Below are 16,517 nucleotides of genomic sequence, written 5' to 3'. Positions count from 1 at the left end.
TATTATTTTTATATTACACATAGCCCGCAAAATATAAGCGCGAACTGTGCGCACATACACGTTTGGCGCAAGCTCCGCCCAGAGAGAGAGAATTCCTCGGATCCCGATCCAGCATCGACCGGAGATTTGTTTGCAAATGATCCCGCAGTGAACATGTCTTCCCCACGTGAGCTGAAACTTCATTAAAAATAAAGTTCAACCACTCATTCCTAATATTAGGATCAGAAGGAAGCTTATGCAGCGACTGTTCTTCCACATCCAGGAGTAGCGCAATATCTTAATCTTCCTCGGCATGTTTATTGTTGTTGAGCTGCTGGCACGAGCCCTCCATGAGTCGGTGGGCGAGGCTACTGGATTAGATGCGCTGTAGAGGCAGTGTTTCATCGCGCACTGACGTCAGTATGAAGCACAGGACCGTTTGCTGCGCCAAGAAATACAAGCATTTCTGTGACTAACGAGGAAGTTTTCAGCTCTGAAACTTACAGGATATTCTTATATTACCATGACCTTTTATATATCAAAAGCTCAAGGGAAAGTTGATTCTTCAATTCATCACCCCTTTAATGCGGTCATTGAAGGTCAGCTGTGGGTCAAACCGAATCCCTAGATTTGTGACTGAGGAGGAGAAAGTGATGACCTGGCCGTCAAAGATGAGCTGGGATAAGGGAGAGGAGTGGATCTGATGAAGGGTGCCAACCAGTAGTGCCTCAGTTTTACTGGAGTTTAGCTGGAGGAAGTTACTTCCCATCCATGCCTTAATCTCCGCAAGACATGTGGGGAGTCGTGACAAAGCTGTGGAGGGGCTCGGGGCAGTCTTGATATATTTGCATGTCATCAGCATAACAATGAAAAGATAGTCCATGTCTGCTGATGACCGGACCGAGGGGAAGCATGTAGAGGATGAATAAGATTGGGCCAAGAACTGACCCCTGCACAACACCACATGTAACAGGGAGCAGCCTGGACTCACATTATCCCAAAATAACACTCAGTCCTGTCAGAAAGGTAGGACTGAAACCACTGCAGTGCTGCTCCAGATAGTCCGTATTGTCGAGGCGGTCCAGGAGGATGGTATGGTCCACTGTGTCGAATGCCGCTGATAGATCAAGGGGAATTAGCAGTGATGGTAATCCTGAATCAGCTGTCATAAGGTCATTTGTCACCCTAAGCAGAGCAGTTTCGGTGCTGTGGGCCGAGCACATTTCTGATTGAAATATCTCAAAGTTTTTGAGATGGTTGTGGAGCTGAGAGGCGGCTTTCTTCTCTAGAACCTTTGACAGGAAGGTGAGGTTTGAGATCGGTCTATAATTAGCAAGAACCTCCAGGTCTAGGGTTGGTTGAGTATTGGACGGCAGCTTTACGGGCAAGAGGGATGTGATCAGTTTTGAGAGAGAGAGAGAGAGAGAGAGATCAACAAACTGGCACATTTATTGTCCAACAACATTTTAGTCAGAATTATTGTGCTCCATCTTGTTGGTGCTTGTTCACGGAAGCCTGAATTTAAGCATGCAGAAGGCTTGTCCTATCCGGACAGTGAAAATTGAGCAAAATTTGCATGACTTTCTAACATTTACAATTGGAGAATATACCTGTGAAATGCAAGTTATGCACTGAGGAAAGCACCACATCTTAAACGGTGCGAGTATCTGACAGGGCCAGCTGCTTCAAACCACATGTCTTAACAGTTCATTTGAATCCCTTAATATAAAGCACGTCATGTTTGGGACAAATTGTCTCATGCACTTTCCCCGCATCAGCTCATTCTGCAGCCTCAAACTACTGTATATCAATATAAACATGCCTTACTCCATATAGCTTCTAAAAATAAAAATAAAAACTGTACAAAATCGATTTACCACCCAGCCCTAAAGTGCACAAGGAGTACGAGCGACTGTTATTGTTTATTATAGACATTCATGGCTGTATTCTCTATGAACTGTTGTTGAATGAAAAATCTGCGTGAATATTATTAATTTTCCTTTTGTGTTTTGCTTTCACAGCAGAAAGGCATATGGGTTTGGAACAACATTAGAAGAGAATTATTGCTTTAATGTCAGATATATTAATAGTTTGATATCTTAGACTGAAAGCTAGTTTAAATTATATTTTAAGAATGGCATGACTGTAGAAAAAGTGCTCACTATGGAGATGAAGGGGATTTCAGCAGGATGGTATGATGAATGTCTAGTACAGTGCACTACACTAATTTATTGCAGAATTATGCAGCAGCCTTAAAGGAAACTAATGACATTTGCTGAAATATTTCCACATTTATAAGCACATATTTTGCATGACTTTATTTTGACCTGCTTTAAGCTGGAATTTAATATTGATTACTCTCTTAAATTGAACAGAACTGTGCAAAGCATTTCTGTCAACAAATTTGGCAATTGGAAGCACTAACAGCTTGAAAAATCTGCTTTAATTTAAGGTAGCAAAGTAAAAAAAAATGCAGCCTGTGATTTTTCCGATTACAGGCCTTGCCAAACGAAACTACGCAACATGTTTAAAATGCTTAAAGTGTCACTTCAGCGATTAGCATATGGCATTGTATCATGACGCATAAAGATCAGTGGTCGTAACTGTTTTTCAGCGGCACTGGCCAAAACATGATTGGTTGGCACGAGAACGTGCTACGATTGGTCAGCACGATATGGCCGTGATCTGATTGGTTTAAGTAAACTGTGGTTGGAGTCTACGTATTTGTGGATTTTGAGTCTAGACGCTAGAATTGTTTCAAAATCCACGCGCTGTGCTGTGATGGGCAAGAGATCCACAAATGCACAGGAATCGATTCACAGATGAATGCAACTTATGCAAGGCAGAGTTGTGTGTTTGTGACATCAAAATATATGTGTGGAATTTTTTTATTCAAAAATTCATTGTATTTATTTGTGAATCTAAATAATTTTTGTGAAACTCCTGCATATATTTGTGGATCTCATTCTATTGATTTGTGAAAATATTTTTTGTGAATCGCTTTACATTTATTTGTGGATAACAATATATTTGTTTGGAATAAAGCTACAATATTACCCCCATACTGTCCCGTCCCCTATCTAAAGAGGGCAGAGCCTGTACAGCTCATGCCTCGTTACTCATGTTTGTTGATTTATAATCTCTTATCGTGCTGACGCAACATTGCCATTCTTAATCATTATGAAAGTTTGCCATACGCGTGTAAACTTCTGATATATGGTTTTCTGAGCGCACCCACCCGACGCACACACACAGAAAGCTGTGTGTCAGATGGAGTGTCCCATGAGTATTAAACTAAGTTCTCTTTCACGTGTTATTGCGCTTAAACTGTTAAAAACACAAAGTTCACAGTCGTTTATGTCTGTGAACATAAACAGCAGGGAAAGAAATCGTGTGTGTGTGTGTGTGTAATAAAGTTATATCATAGACTGTAAAAAAAAAATATGATGTCGCCTATAGGACCAAATTCACCCCGCTCACAGTTGTCATGAAGGTCAAAATTAGCCGCATAGACCAAAACCACAATTTGACGAGAGATCGCGGGAGGTTGCCGCTTGGATAATATACAATACCTGCTGCTATATCTGCTGTTAATATGAATAAAACCACAGAAGATGAACAGAAAACCACTCACAGCTCTTGACTGATTAACTTTAGTAGCTTTAATAAGAGCACATTTATTTCTTGAATGGTCTGGCGAGGAGATAAACATTGCGGACTGTGTACGCTCACTAAGGGGCGAGGTTTATGCTAATTGGACGGAGTCTGTCAGCAGTCATGGGCAGGGCCTAAGTATGTGATGTCAAATTGCATGGAAAGGGCTTGTTCTGAGAAGCTGCTTATGACTTATGGGGGCTATAAAAGGAGTGGGTGGATTTTTTTTTACCATTATAGGGTGGTTGTGTACACACTGCCACCACACTTATGTTCAAACACTGTGTAAAAGTGAATTTTGCATATGGTATTGGTAATGGTTTACCCAAATAATTAACACTGTCATCTTTTACTTCCCTACATTGCGAGCAAAAGCATTAATATATAATTACCTCACTCTTCTCCTAGTCCCTTCAATTTTATGCCTTGTGACAATGTAAAAAAATGACATTGAATGCACCGATACAGATAAATTATTGATATTTGAAAGCCGATAACCAATCGATTTGTTGGCCGTCAAATCTAAATCCAAATGTTTATATAATTTTTGAGAGCCTGATTACAAAAGTGTCACCATTTAAGTTAATGTCCCAAGCACACAATGATGTTCTCTCTCATTATAATTTTATGTAGCCAATATGTCAGACTTGCACTGCTCATGTTGCATTAACCATATTTTCCTTTTTTGAAGTGCAATCATATTTCAAGCGATTCAAAACCATCATGTTAAACATCTGAAGTAAATATATTAATTAATTGGCTCCTATATACCGCCCTATATATATTTCCTTACCAGGCTGATAACATAAATGAACATCTATTGACCGATATGGTGCTGATATATCGTGCATCCCTATATTTTGAATATGTAAAGGTACAAATAAGTCTTTGAGTAATATGAGAGTTCAGGTATAGATAGAAAACAGCATGTCACATTGCCAGGAGCTGCTGTTACTGCTTGACATTTTCGTGTCAGCTACTCATTTTGTGGTACAAGCATCATCCTCATCATCCTATAAGTCAGAAGAGCTCTGCATTCAAACAGGAAGTCTGCAGTCAGCACAATGCCGAACACATGACAATACCATGTGTCTATTATTAACTCATGCTGTCGACTCGCAGCAAAAGCCAGTGATACAATAACTCTTAGAGTCTGTGAAAGACTCATTTGCTGTTCAAGGACAATTTGTGATTGGTTTTTATTCCATGTAGCTTAGCCTCCATTTACTATAATGTAGGTTTATTTTTCCAAATTGGCAATGGATGTTTTTTTAAATGGTGATAACTTTGGAGGAGTGAGTTCATCTTACCATGAAAATGTATTGACAACCCCTTACTATTGGAACACTTTAATGCAGCCATGATTTTGTAAGATAAAAATGCTGGTTTATTACCATTTTTTTTTAAACTCCACCATCTTACAGAATTAAATCTCTCTCTATGCTGGTTTTAAGCGACTGTTTCAATTGTATCTGACTCCGCAATGTCTGGAGTTAAAAATCTTCATTTGTGTTCTACTGAAGAAACAAACACACATCTCAGATGCCCTGGGGGTCAGCAGATAAACATTACATTCTCATTTTTGGGTGAACTATCCCTTTAAAGCCCTGCTGAGTTTCAAAGTGTTTTCACCTCAAATATTCAGTTTGCTGAGAAATACTGCTGCAGCATCAGACCCCGTTCTCTTGTTTTCCTGTCGTCCTCTTGCAATTTTAATGATGTGTTTTGTGACAGTGTGCAGAAGCCCTGCACCAGCGAGGCTGAGATGGCCCTCTTGGCTAGTTTTTGCAGAGGTCAGGGAAGAAATCATTGAGGAACTGAAGTTGAACGGTGGTCTCTGCCAGTGAAGGGCAAACGAAAACAGACGCACATGTGAAGCGATTGAGAAAGACCGCCAGTAGGTCATTAATTTGCATTGAAGTGGGTGAATCGCGTTAAATTGTGCAGGTCGCATTTCTCCACAGAAACAAGAGGCTTGATTTCTCATTGATGCCATGAATCTTTACTATGGCGTTTAAATGAAGTCAAAAGTCGCGCGCACGAAAACCACGAGCACGCGAATAAACCCAAGCGGGCAAAACAGACCCACGAGAGGAAAATAGCAACGCGAGAGCGCATCTGTGCACCCGCGAGCGCATTTGTACACCGCGAGCGCGCATTTGTACACCGCGAGCGCGCGAAACAGTATTTAGGGGCGGAAATGAATACTAGCGCAAGCCCCTGCTGCCTAGCGCGCTCAACTGCAAATGAGCGCTCGCGTGACTACTCAACACTCGCTCGCTCCTCGAGTTGACTTTTGACACTTTGAGGGCGGGGCAATGACTTTTGTCTTCCCACCTGTGATTGGTCATTTGTTTAATCAGTTTTACTCTTGTTTAAACATGTAGCAGGACTAGGACAAGGCACGTTTTAAGGAACCATTATGTCGGACCCTGAGTAGGTAATTTAATTTTTAAGTCTTTGTGTTTCGAGTGCAATATATTCAATATATGAAATTGTATTGTACAATTTCGAAGGTATTTTGTTTACAATCATCTTGAATAGTTTGTATAGGACCTTAACACCAAAAAAGATAAGCTAATTTAAGATAAAGCTGGCTAACCCATAAATGTAGGATGTTAAAGGTTAGTTTTGACCTACATTGAAAATATACAGTAAATAAATCATCGCTGAGTAGCATTTCTAGCTACTTAAAGCTAGTATGCTAATGTACTAAACAAAGCAGCGTAAATGCAATCTTTGTAATTTATTCAAACCACAGCACCGACCCCTATTGCCCTATTGCTATTATCGTAATGCCGTTTATAAAATGATTAGAACACATTACAAACGGCATTAGTGAAACTTAAGGGTTACATCACTGAAAGCGTTTTTCTGCTGATGGTCTATGTGACCCTGTAAAAAGTGTAAAACAAAAAAAAGTGACGTTTTGATGTTTTCTGTCATCCTATATGCAAACAATTAAGAAAATAATTTTGATAGATGTACTACTAAGACCATGTTTGAAATAGGGAAATTAGTAAGTAAAATCAAACTTTGATGCTCATTATCTATTTTTTTTTTAATACTTTCCTGGACTCAAAGGATGAGTAGAGATAATGTAACCCTTTCAACTTTTGAAGTGTGTTTATCACAAAAGTGACATGGTATCTTAACATCTCATTAATTATTCTTTGTTCTGTCAATAGCTAAGACACCACTTTTTGGCAAATCTTTTACACAAGTTGCAACAGGCCTTCAGCACAACACCACTGGATTTAGATTATCTGGAGTTTCTGTGTCGTCAGGAGCTGTATATTCTGGAGGCCCTGTCCAGTCACATACAAGTACCCCCTGCTATCATTTACATTTACATTTAATCATTTAGCAGACGCATTTATCCAAAGCGACTTACAAAAAAGGGGAGAGTAATAGAAGCAACGAAACGGACAAGGCCAACAACCTGTAAGAGCTGTAAGAAATCTCAATTAATTAGCACAGTACATATTTTTATTTTTATTTTTTAATAGACATGTACAACAAAAACTCACGTACGCAAAATACAAAACACTGGATTTTGATGCGCTATGATAACAACCCATTAGGACTAAGGCTGTTGCCCCAGCTGTTGTCGTTAATGCAGATTCAGTGGCCCAATGGGTGGTATCACCCAGGCTTTGCAAGAGCTCTTTGACCTTATACGGGCACAAGCGGAACATCCAGCACCATGTGTCAGATAAATAAATCACAAAGATGCATTTACGCTGCTTTGTTTATACATTAGCATACTAGCTTTGTTAAGTAGCTAGAAATGCTACTCAGCGATGATTTATTTACTGTATATTGTCAATGTAGGTCAAAAATAACCTTTAACATCCTACATTTATGGGTTAGTCAGCTTTATCTTAAATTAGCTTATCTTTTTTGGTGTTAAGGTCCTATGCAAACTATTCAAGATGATTGTAAACAAAATACCTTCGAAATTGTACAATACAATTTCATATATTGAATATATTGCACTCGAAACACAAAGACTTAAAAATTAAATTACCTACTCAGGGTCGGACATAATGGTTCCTTAAAACGTGCCTTGTCCTAGTCCTGCTACATGTTTAAACAAGAGTAAAACTGATTAAACAAATGACCAATCACAGGTGGGAAGACAAAAGTCATTGCCCCGCCCTCAAAGTGTCAAAAGTCAACTCGAGGAGCGAGCGAGTGTTGGGTAGTCACGCGAGCGCTCATTTGCAGTTGTGCGCGCTAGGCAGCAGGGGCTTGCGCTAGTATTCATTTCCGCCCCTAAATACTGTTTCGCGCGCTCGCGGTGTACAAATGCGCTCGCGGCTGCACAGATGCGCTCTCGCGGGTGTACAGATGCGCTCTCGCGGGTGCACAGATGCGCTCTCGCGTTGCTATTTTCCTCTCGTGGGTCTGTTTTGCGCGCTTGGGTTTATTCGCGTGCTCGTGGTTTTCGTGCGCGCGACTTTTGACTTCATTTAAACGCCATACTTTACTCTCTGGATTTTTCCCATTAGTGGGAATTTTATTTTATTAAATTAGTATTATGATTGCATTTAATTAATTTGATTAATTATATATAATTTTATTTATTATTTTTAAATAAGTTACAGATTAATTTTGCTTAACTAAAGTCAGTAATGTAACTCTTTTGTAATTGTGTTGATTAGAGGTCGACCGATAGTGGATTTTACCGATAGCTAGGTTGGACCTCGCTTGCCGATAACCGATTAATCTACCGATAGTTTTTAAAAAGATACTAGATTAAAATATTATAATACATAAAATAACGGAAAAAAAGAATTATAAAGAACAAAAGGTAACGCTTTACAATAAGATCTCGCTAGTTAATACATTAACTAACATTACTAGGGCAAATACATTTTTTTTTAACAAGTTATTTAATAATGTTAGTTAAAAAAAAGTTAATGTTAGCTCAGGTCCATTTAATAATACAGTAATACAACTGTTGATTTCAATAATGTTATGAAATGTTGAAGTTTACATTAAACTAGGATTAATAATTTCTTAGTGTTTTTCATTGTCAGTTTGTTAACTAATGAATTAACTAATGTTAAATAATGAAGTGTGACTGAGCAAAAAATAAATAAAATAAAAAAAATCAGAACATTCAAACAATATCTAGGGCACGTAGTCCAGATCAAAATATAAAAATGTTTACATTTGAAAATAAATAGACTTAAAGGGTTAGTTCACCCAAAAATTAAACTGTACATTCCCACTGACCCACTCACAAGACCCATAAAGGCACTAAAGACTTCGTTACAAAGTCCATCTCACTACAGGGGCTGTACAATAATTTTACAATGCGACGAAAATAGTTATTGTGCGCACAAAAATCGAAATAACGATATAATCCACCAAATTATTGACGTGAACTCGACGCATGCGCGAGAATATGACGCAGCTTCGCCGTTCGAATCATAGCAAATACATGACCCGGAAGAGGAGCACCGCTATCGGGCGAGTTCCAGGTGAGTTCACGTCCGAGACCTACACGGAAGACAATATCTTGGCAGATAAAGTCATTATTTTGATTTTTTTTTTTTTTTTTGCGCACAAAAACTGTTCTCGCCGCTTGGTACAATTATTGTACAGCGACTGTAGTGAGATGGACTTTGTAATGTCGTCTTTAGTGCCTTTATGGGTCTTGTGAGTGTGTCAGTGGGAATGTACTGAATGCCAATGGAGGCCTGTCTGAAGCCTTTCTCAGCCGTCAGCTTTCAACAAAAATATCTTCATTTGTGTTCTGAAGATGAACGAAGGTGTTACGGGTGTCCAACGACATGAGGGTGAGTAATTAATGAAATAATTTTCATTTTTGGGTGAACTAACCCTTTAAGGCTTTAAGTATTAAAATGACTCTGTACGCAATTGGATAGTCTTTCAACCAATCAGACCACAAGATGCGTGATCAACAGGCATCGCTTCTCTATCCGTCATCATGTTAAACCCACCAATAGTGACACAGTTGGATAAGCCAGTCTGTGATTGGTTCCGGCAAAAGTGTAATGGAAGCAGTAGAAATTAATGTACAGGTTTCCAGACTGAGTTGCTAGGCGAAATCAAATCGCCGGCAGATCAGGCTAGGTTTACCCAATCTATAAAGTATTTTTAATGCATTCTAAATATCAGAATAATTTGTGATTTAATATTTTATAAGTGACCATGATAAAAATATTGTGCATGTTCATTATTGTATTACCATATACCGGCACATGTCTACTTTGAACCCTAATCTTCCACGGTCGTCATGTTATTTGTACTGCGACTCTCGTTCAGCTCACGCTTTATTAAGCAGACCCCTTCCGTTTTTAATTGTAGTGCATCTTCTCTAACTCGATAATATTAAAATGACTGCACCACGGTGGGCAAGTGATATAACACAGACTATCGCAGCAAGCCTAACGAAAAACAATATTTTTTTGTGCATTACAGTAATAAGGTGTTTTTGAAATGTTAATTTTCTTTTGGGATAGAGAAATGAGTCTGACATGTTCTTGACAGATTACATGAGACCGTCTCTATTAGTAAAGGGCAGAGAGGGAAACTGTGGCTCGAAGTGAAGGAGTGATGCTGCCAGTAAGTCATTAGATCAGTGCGACCTGCAGTAACTCACTCAGTGAAGGCTTGAGTTACAGGAAGCTGGAGGCGAAAGCCTCATGAATGGAGATGAATGACATTCGTTTGGTGCCTTTGGTTGGTGAAGACGGCTTGCTGAATAATCTGAGCTCGTCAGTCCTCGGCCTTCAAGTGTGTTTTAAAAGGCAAAAAAAGGTTCTATTGATTTATGACCGTATTAATACTTTATTCAGTGCTCGTTTCATGTATCATGATGATTAGAGTTGCAAAATTCTGCGATTTGGAAACTTTCCATGGGAATTAACGGGAATAAACTTGAAATGTGCAAAATTGCGGATTAGTCCTATAACGGGGAACTTAAATTTATTTGGAAAAAATATAAGTGTTTATTTTTATTCAAAATTAATCAATTATTTAATTTAAGGACTAAAAAAGTATGAACGATCTGTTAACAAATAAATAAAATATTTTGTTTGTATACATTTCAGATTAAATAGAACCTATAATGCCCCTTTTTACAAGATGTAATTAGTCTCCGGTGTCCCCAGAGTTTGTCTGAAGTTTCAGATCAAAGTTCCTAATAAATCATTTCATATACCATTTTGAAAATGGCAAATTTTGGGTTTGAGAAAATGAGCTGATTTGTGCGTCTCCTTTAAATGCAAATGAGTTGCTGCTCCACGCCCCAGAGGCGGAGCCTTCACAGCTCAATCAAAGGAAAACTGAAACCTTAATCTTTCATTAACCTGTCAAATGCACACAAGGGTATGTCAGAAACGCACACAGTTCACTGTAAGCCGTCTGTGCACGTATGCAGCAAGTACAGAAATCCCGTGTGTGTATTAGATCTGTGTATTAATGTGATAATATACAGCACCTGCTGCTATATTTGCTGTTAATACGAATCAAACAACAGAAGATAAACAAAAAATCACTCGCTGCTCGACTAAATGACTTTAGTAGCTTTATTAAGAACACATTTCTTACTTGAATGCTCTGGCGAGGTATAAGGAATAAACATGGCAGACTGTGTACGGCTCTCTTGGGGCGGGGTCTATGCTAATAAAGCAACACTTGTGGGCGGAGACTGTGAAAAGTGACGTCACATTCCCCAGAATCTGCAAACTGCTTGTCCTGAGATGCTGCCTATGATTTATGGGGATAAAAAAAGTGGGGATATTTTTACCATTATAGGGTGTTTTTCCAACTTGGAAAATTGGCATGTCCATGTTTGCGCTGCAACTCATTTTGATTTCTTGTCATCTCTCCCCCCTTTTCTCTGTTTTGATAGGAAAACAAGTCCGAACAAAACTCTCTCAAGCATTCAACCACTGGCTCAATGTCCCAGAGGATAAACTTCAGGTAAGGTTTACTTTAGTTTATCAAGAAACGTTCAGTGCTGCTGGATTGACACTTGTTCAAATACGTTGTGGAAGGTGGGGAACATGAAAATCTTTGAATTGACTCGATCATTCAACAGCTCATGCGTATTTTGAGGCAATTCTCACAAATAATAAAACATGCATCTTCATGTTTTTGAGTTCTCCATTACTCCCAATGATTCTCAATAGATTCAAAGCCCCTCTTTGGTTCCGTCCCCTTATGATGCAGAAAGTTAAATGTATTTATTACGCATATGGTATAGATTATCAGTAAGCGGTCTTAAATGTGGATCTGTTCAAATACAATGCACAAAATGAGTGAATATGAGGATTTTTCGACTTGGTTCAACTGTACTACAGCTGTTGTTTTTAAGGCAAGTAATTTGGGCTGGGCTGGGCGGTGTGTGTGTATATATCGAGTTTGAATACAGAGTAATGGTGCGTTCACACCAGACGCTAATGAAGCGTTAAGCGCGAGGGATTTACATGTTAAGTCAACGCAAAGAGGCAAATAGACATTCGGCCGCGTTAACCAATCAGGAGATGCTCTAGTAGTGACAAATTAAAACGTCAAAATCATGTGGATACCCGGAGCTGTACGATACATCTTGGTACTTTATAGAAACGGGAATAAAAAGGATCTTGCTTGGAGGTCAGACAGTCTCTTTACTCAATTTGAGCTCAACATATTGAGACTCAGGGTGCGTTCACACTTGTAGTTCGGTTCGTTTGGTTAGTTTGGTCCGGACCAAAAAACAAAAACAAACATAATAGTCCTGGTCCGCATAGCGTTCACACGGGCATTTTTAACAGCGAACCTAAAGTTACCGAACCAAAGGCACAGGGAGACGCTCACAACCTGATTGGTCGGCTTATATGACGTAGGAGCTCGCTTACCGAACATGCAAAACAATGCTGTGTGCGGATTACACGCGCGGGCATTTTATGCGTGTACATATGGCATTATTTTTTACCAGAGAACTCATGAAGAGCTCATGAAATGTTCAACGCTGTGTGCTGGATTAAACGCGATCATTTTATGTGTGTACATGTGGCATTATTTTTACCCGCTGAGAACTCATGAAGAGCTCATAAAGTGTTTAAAATATTCAAAACAGCAGCAGGATTTCCTCCGTTGTGCAAAAGACAGCCGTTCTGTCGTCTGTACCTGCTAATAATGGGCAGCACAGGAACTTTGATGAGAAGAGCCAGGTATGCTTTTTGTGTGTTTTTTCTAGCATTTTCGAAACATGCTCGTCTGACCAAATATTGATGAGGCTCTTCCTCGTTGCTCTACGTTTGCCCTCTAACGTTAAAGTTACTCATTTTGGATAACGTACACCGATCTTTCCGCGTCGTCAAATCAGCTGCATTATGCGTGGCATCTTGTGACATTATACGTCTGGTTTTTGGTCCGTTTACATGTCTTTGGTCCGTGTTGCGTTCATATATCAATCGAACCGCACCAGAGTTCGTTTGGAAGCGGACCGAGACCCATCTTTTTAGCGGTCTCGGTCCGCTTGTTTGGTGCGCACCAGGGTTCGGATGGCAGCGTTCACATATGTTCAAATGAACCGCACTAACCGAGCAACCGCACCAGGGTTCGTTTTAATCGAACCAAACATGACAAGTGTGAACGCACCCTCAAAGGTAGTTAAAGCCGGCAAATGGAGCTTAGTCGTCGTATTTTAAAACAATCCATGGCAGCCATTTCACAATGAGATGAGCCGTCTGGCAGAAGCCCCTCCCATGATGCAAATTCACATCTGTTGTGAAGCGAATGTCACGCGCGAATAAACTCAAGCGTCCAACTGCTCGCGAATAGCGTGATTTATTTGCGCAGTGATTGCACAGCAAGTTCTTTTTGCGTACTTGTGGTTTCAGTTGTTCCTATATTTATTTTTTCTTACATTTAAAAGAAAAAAAATATTATGAAATATTTGGTGGATTTATGATTTGTTGTTAAAATCGTTCATATGCACATTTTCACACACAAATTTGTGCGTGTACACATGCTTTGTGAATGGCACAATATGACTGCATGGGTTATATTCACTGTATTCTTCTATTCTTCAACATTGAGCAGGATTGTTTTTAAAAAAAAAAGTATATATACGAATAGAAATAAATAAATATATACTGTATAATTGCCATTCAGCCAACACAATAGTTTTTTTTTTGTTTTGTTTTTGTCCATATCGCCCAGCCCTACAAATCCCTACAGGCACGAAAACATGTTTTAATGCACTGTGCAATTTTGACTCTTTAACTCTATTGCCTATGTTTCTCTTTAGATTTTCATTCATGCAATAGTGTTTTTATTTTATTTTTATTGTACTTCCGTTTAAGACATTGTAATATGATATATTTTTAAATATGCATAATAGAGGTATAACAATGCATCTATCTAATGTCCAATGATATTATGCATCGATGCCACGTGTTAGAAATCGATACATGTAAGCTATTTATATATTTAAACGGGATAGTTCACCTTAAAATGGAAATTCTGTCATCCTTTACTCACCCTCAAGTTGTTTCAAACCTGTATGAATTTCTTTCTTCAGCTGAACATGAGGGAAGATATTTTGAAGAATTTTAGTAAAAACAAACACCTTAACTGGAGCCATTGACTTCCATAGTAGGGGAAAAAAAAATACTATGGAAGTCAATGGCTCCAGTTAACTGATTGGTTACTGACATTCTTCAAAATATCTTCCCTCATGTTCAGCTGAAGAAAGAAATTCATACAGGTTTGAAACAACTTGAGGGTGAGTAATGGATGACAGAATTTCCATTTTAAAGTGAACTATCCCTTTAAGAGGCACATTTGTTTTAACACACTCATTTCCCCTCAATCTCAGTCTACGCAATCTCACCAACGCGTTCATTCTCGTTTAAATGACCTTTAAGACCCTGTTAAAGTCGCTCGGGACAGTCAATGGAATGGGCCAGTGCTGAATCTTCACGAAAGTTTATCATTTGCTCGTGTTTAAGCCTTGCAAAAAGCATCGTGCACTCATCTCAAGCAGCTCAAATAGGCCACAGGATTGATTCTTTGACTTATTTTGTGCTTCAGTTGATAAAGGTCTATTGTTTTGCATATGAGGAGAATAGAGCGCTAGGAATCGCTCTTCACACTGAAATTTAAAACTGTTAAAAGAATAAACTGTGCTATAGGAGCGGCGCGCTGTGACTGTGTTGCTTCAAGCACATCATTCTTTGTGCCGCTCAGTACTGGAGCCTGTCACATTATAACACTTTTGTACAATGAAAAAATATTATCATATCTTGTTCTTTCCTACATATGTTGCTGCTTTATTAAAAATCTGCTTCTACAATTAAAAATAAATATTTAGTTTTTGTGTTATAGTATTTAGCCTATATAATTGTTTTCCCCTTCATTATCATTTTTTTGACATGACAAATTTTAGCACCAAAGCTAGACTGATCTCCTGAAATGGCATATGTATGATACGCCAATTCGTATGCCATTTTGGCACACTATCAACACAATCACTTTTTAGCATGTTTATCAACGCCGTTTGGCCTCCATTGACGTAATGGATTTTATACTGTACAAAGTGTACACTGCCCCTGCCCCTAAACCTACCCAACACACACACACACACACACAAAGCCCCTGCCCCTAAACCTACCTATCACAAGAAACATTCTGCATTTTCAAAACATAATTTAGTACTTTTATAAATCCATTTACACTGTGGACACACACACACACACACACACACACACACACACACACACACACACACACACACACACAATGGTTTGGTTCGGCATAGACATACATGCGGATAACTTAACCCGTACAGATAACGCAAAACTTGGCTTTAGAAAGTGGCGTGTATGTTTACGCAAAGTCATTGTTGCAGAAGCCTAAAATACTTTCTTGACTTTTGTCATGTCATAAGTTCTCATTAGATTACTGTTTTTTTTTTTTTTTTAAATTTGTGGGTGCCCCAATCAGGGTGCAGTATGTGAAATTTTTAAATAAACGTTTATTATATATTTTGGTTACTGTTTTGAGTTAATACAAATTTAACTGGTTGTGTAAAATGTGCACATGATTTTGAAATATTGATTGATATACCCCTGAATCATATTGCTGAACTTTTTGAGGCATCGTAAAATATCGTATCGCTAGCTATGAGATTCGATATCGGATCGTGATGAACCGACCAATTTACACCCCTAAAAGTGTGTGTGTGTGTATAAACTTCTCCCTGCCTCAGTCAGAGCTGAGTGAAAGACATCCAGACGTCTGAAAAATCAACAGACATTACGGTAAATTTAGCAGTCATCTTGTGGTTGCCGAGGGCAAAGTTTAAACAGACGTAAAGCAGCAGATCTGTTTCACTTCTGCTCTGCTCAGGAGCTTGGCAGAAAACCCGCTATTGGCTGCTTCACGCTGCTCTCTGAAAGTGTTTTTAACAACCTCCTGTCTTTGTTTGCTAATTAAGAGGACAGTTGTTATCGCATTACACTGGCTTTTGTCTTGAATCAACGTTTAACATGACTTATGATAATTAAGATTTCTTGTAGCAGTGATGTAGCTTCACATGATCCTTTTGCACCCTCTCTCTGACCCTTGCCTGTTTCTGAATCACTGCTGCACCTTTAATACTTGTATATGTAAATGGTTTTGATATTTCTAAATGTTTTTTAATCAGTTATGATATAATTCATATGTATTTGTTGGTGGTCAGATGTCATAATATTGATGGTTTTCTTGTTACTGTTTTTCATCAGATTACACGGCTACTTTTAAACATCTGTCTCGTTTTCAGAGAATTTTTCTTTCTTGTGCATTCTGGTCATTTCCTGAATTCCTGTTTTGGCTGTTTGTTTTTTTCTTTCCCTGCACTGGCATGGCAGACA

General features: G+C 38.8%; 1 protein-coding gene across 2 annotated transcripts in view; it reads left to right on the top strand.

Moving 5' to 3' along the window:
* Positions 1–16,517, top strand: part of ggps1 (geranylgeranyl diphosphate synthase 1) — a 45,208-nt gene that overhangs the window by 11,952 nt on the left and 16,739 nt on the right. For both annotated transcript variants that reach the window (XM_067422154.1, XM_067422155.1), the window contains exon 3: positions 11,525–11,595. In XM_067422154.1, the coding sequence (XP_067278255.1) occupies positions 11,525–11,595 (71 nt within the window). The remainder of the gene's footprint in view (positions 1–11,524; positions 11,596–16,517) is intronic.

Source organism: Pseudorasbora parva, chromosome 17 (assembly GCF_024679245.1).
Source record: "Pseudorasbora parva isolate DD20220531a chromosome 17, ASM2467924v1, whole genome shotgun sequence".
Taxonomy (NCBI): Eukaryota; Metazoa; Chordata; class Actinopteri; order Cypriniformes; family Gobionidae; genus Pseudorasbora; species Pseudorasbora parva.
This window is presented reverse-complemented; position numbering and strand designations above follow the sequence as displayed.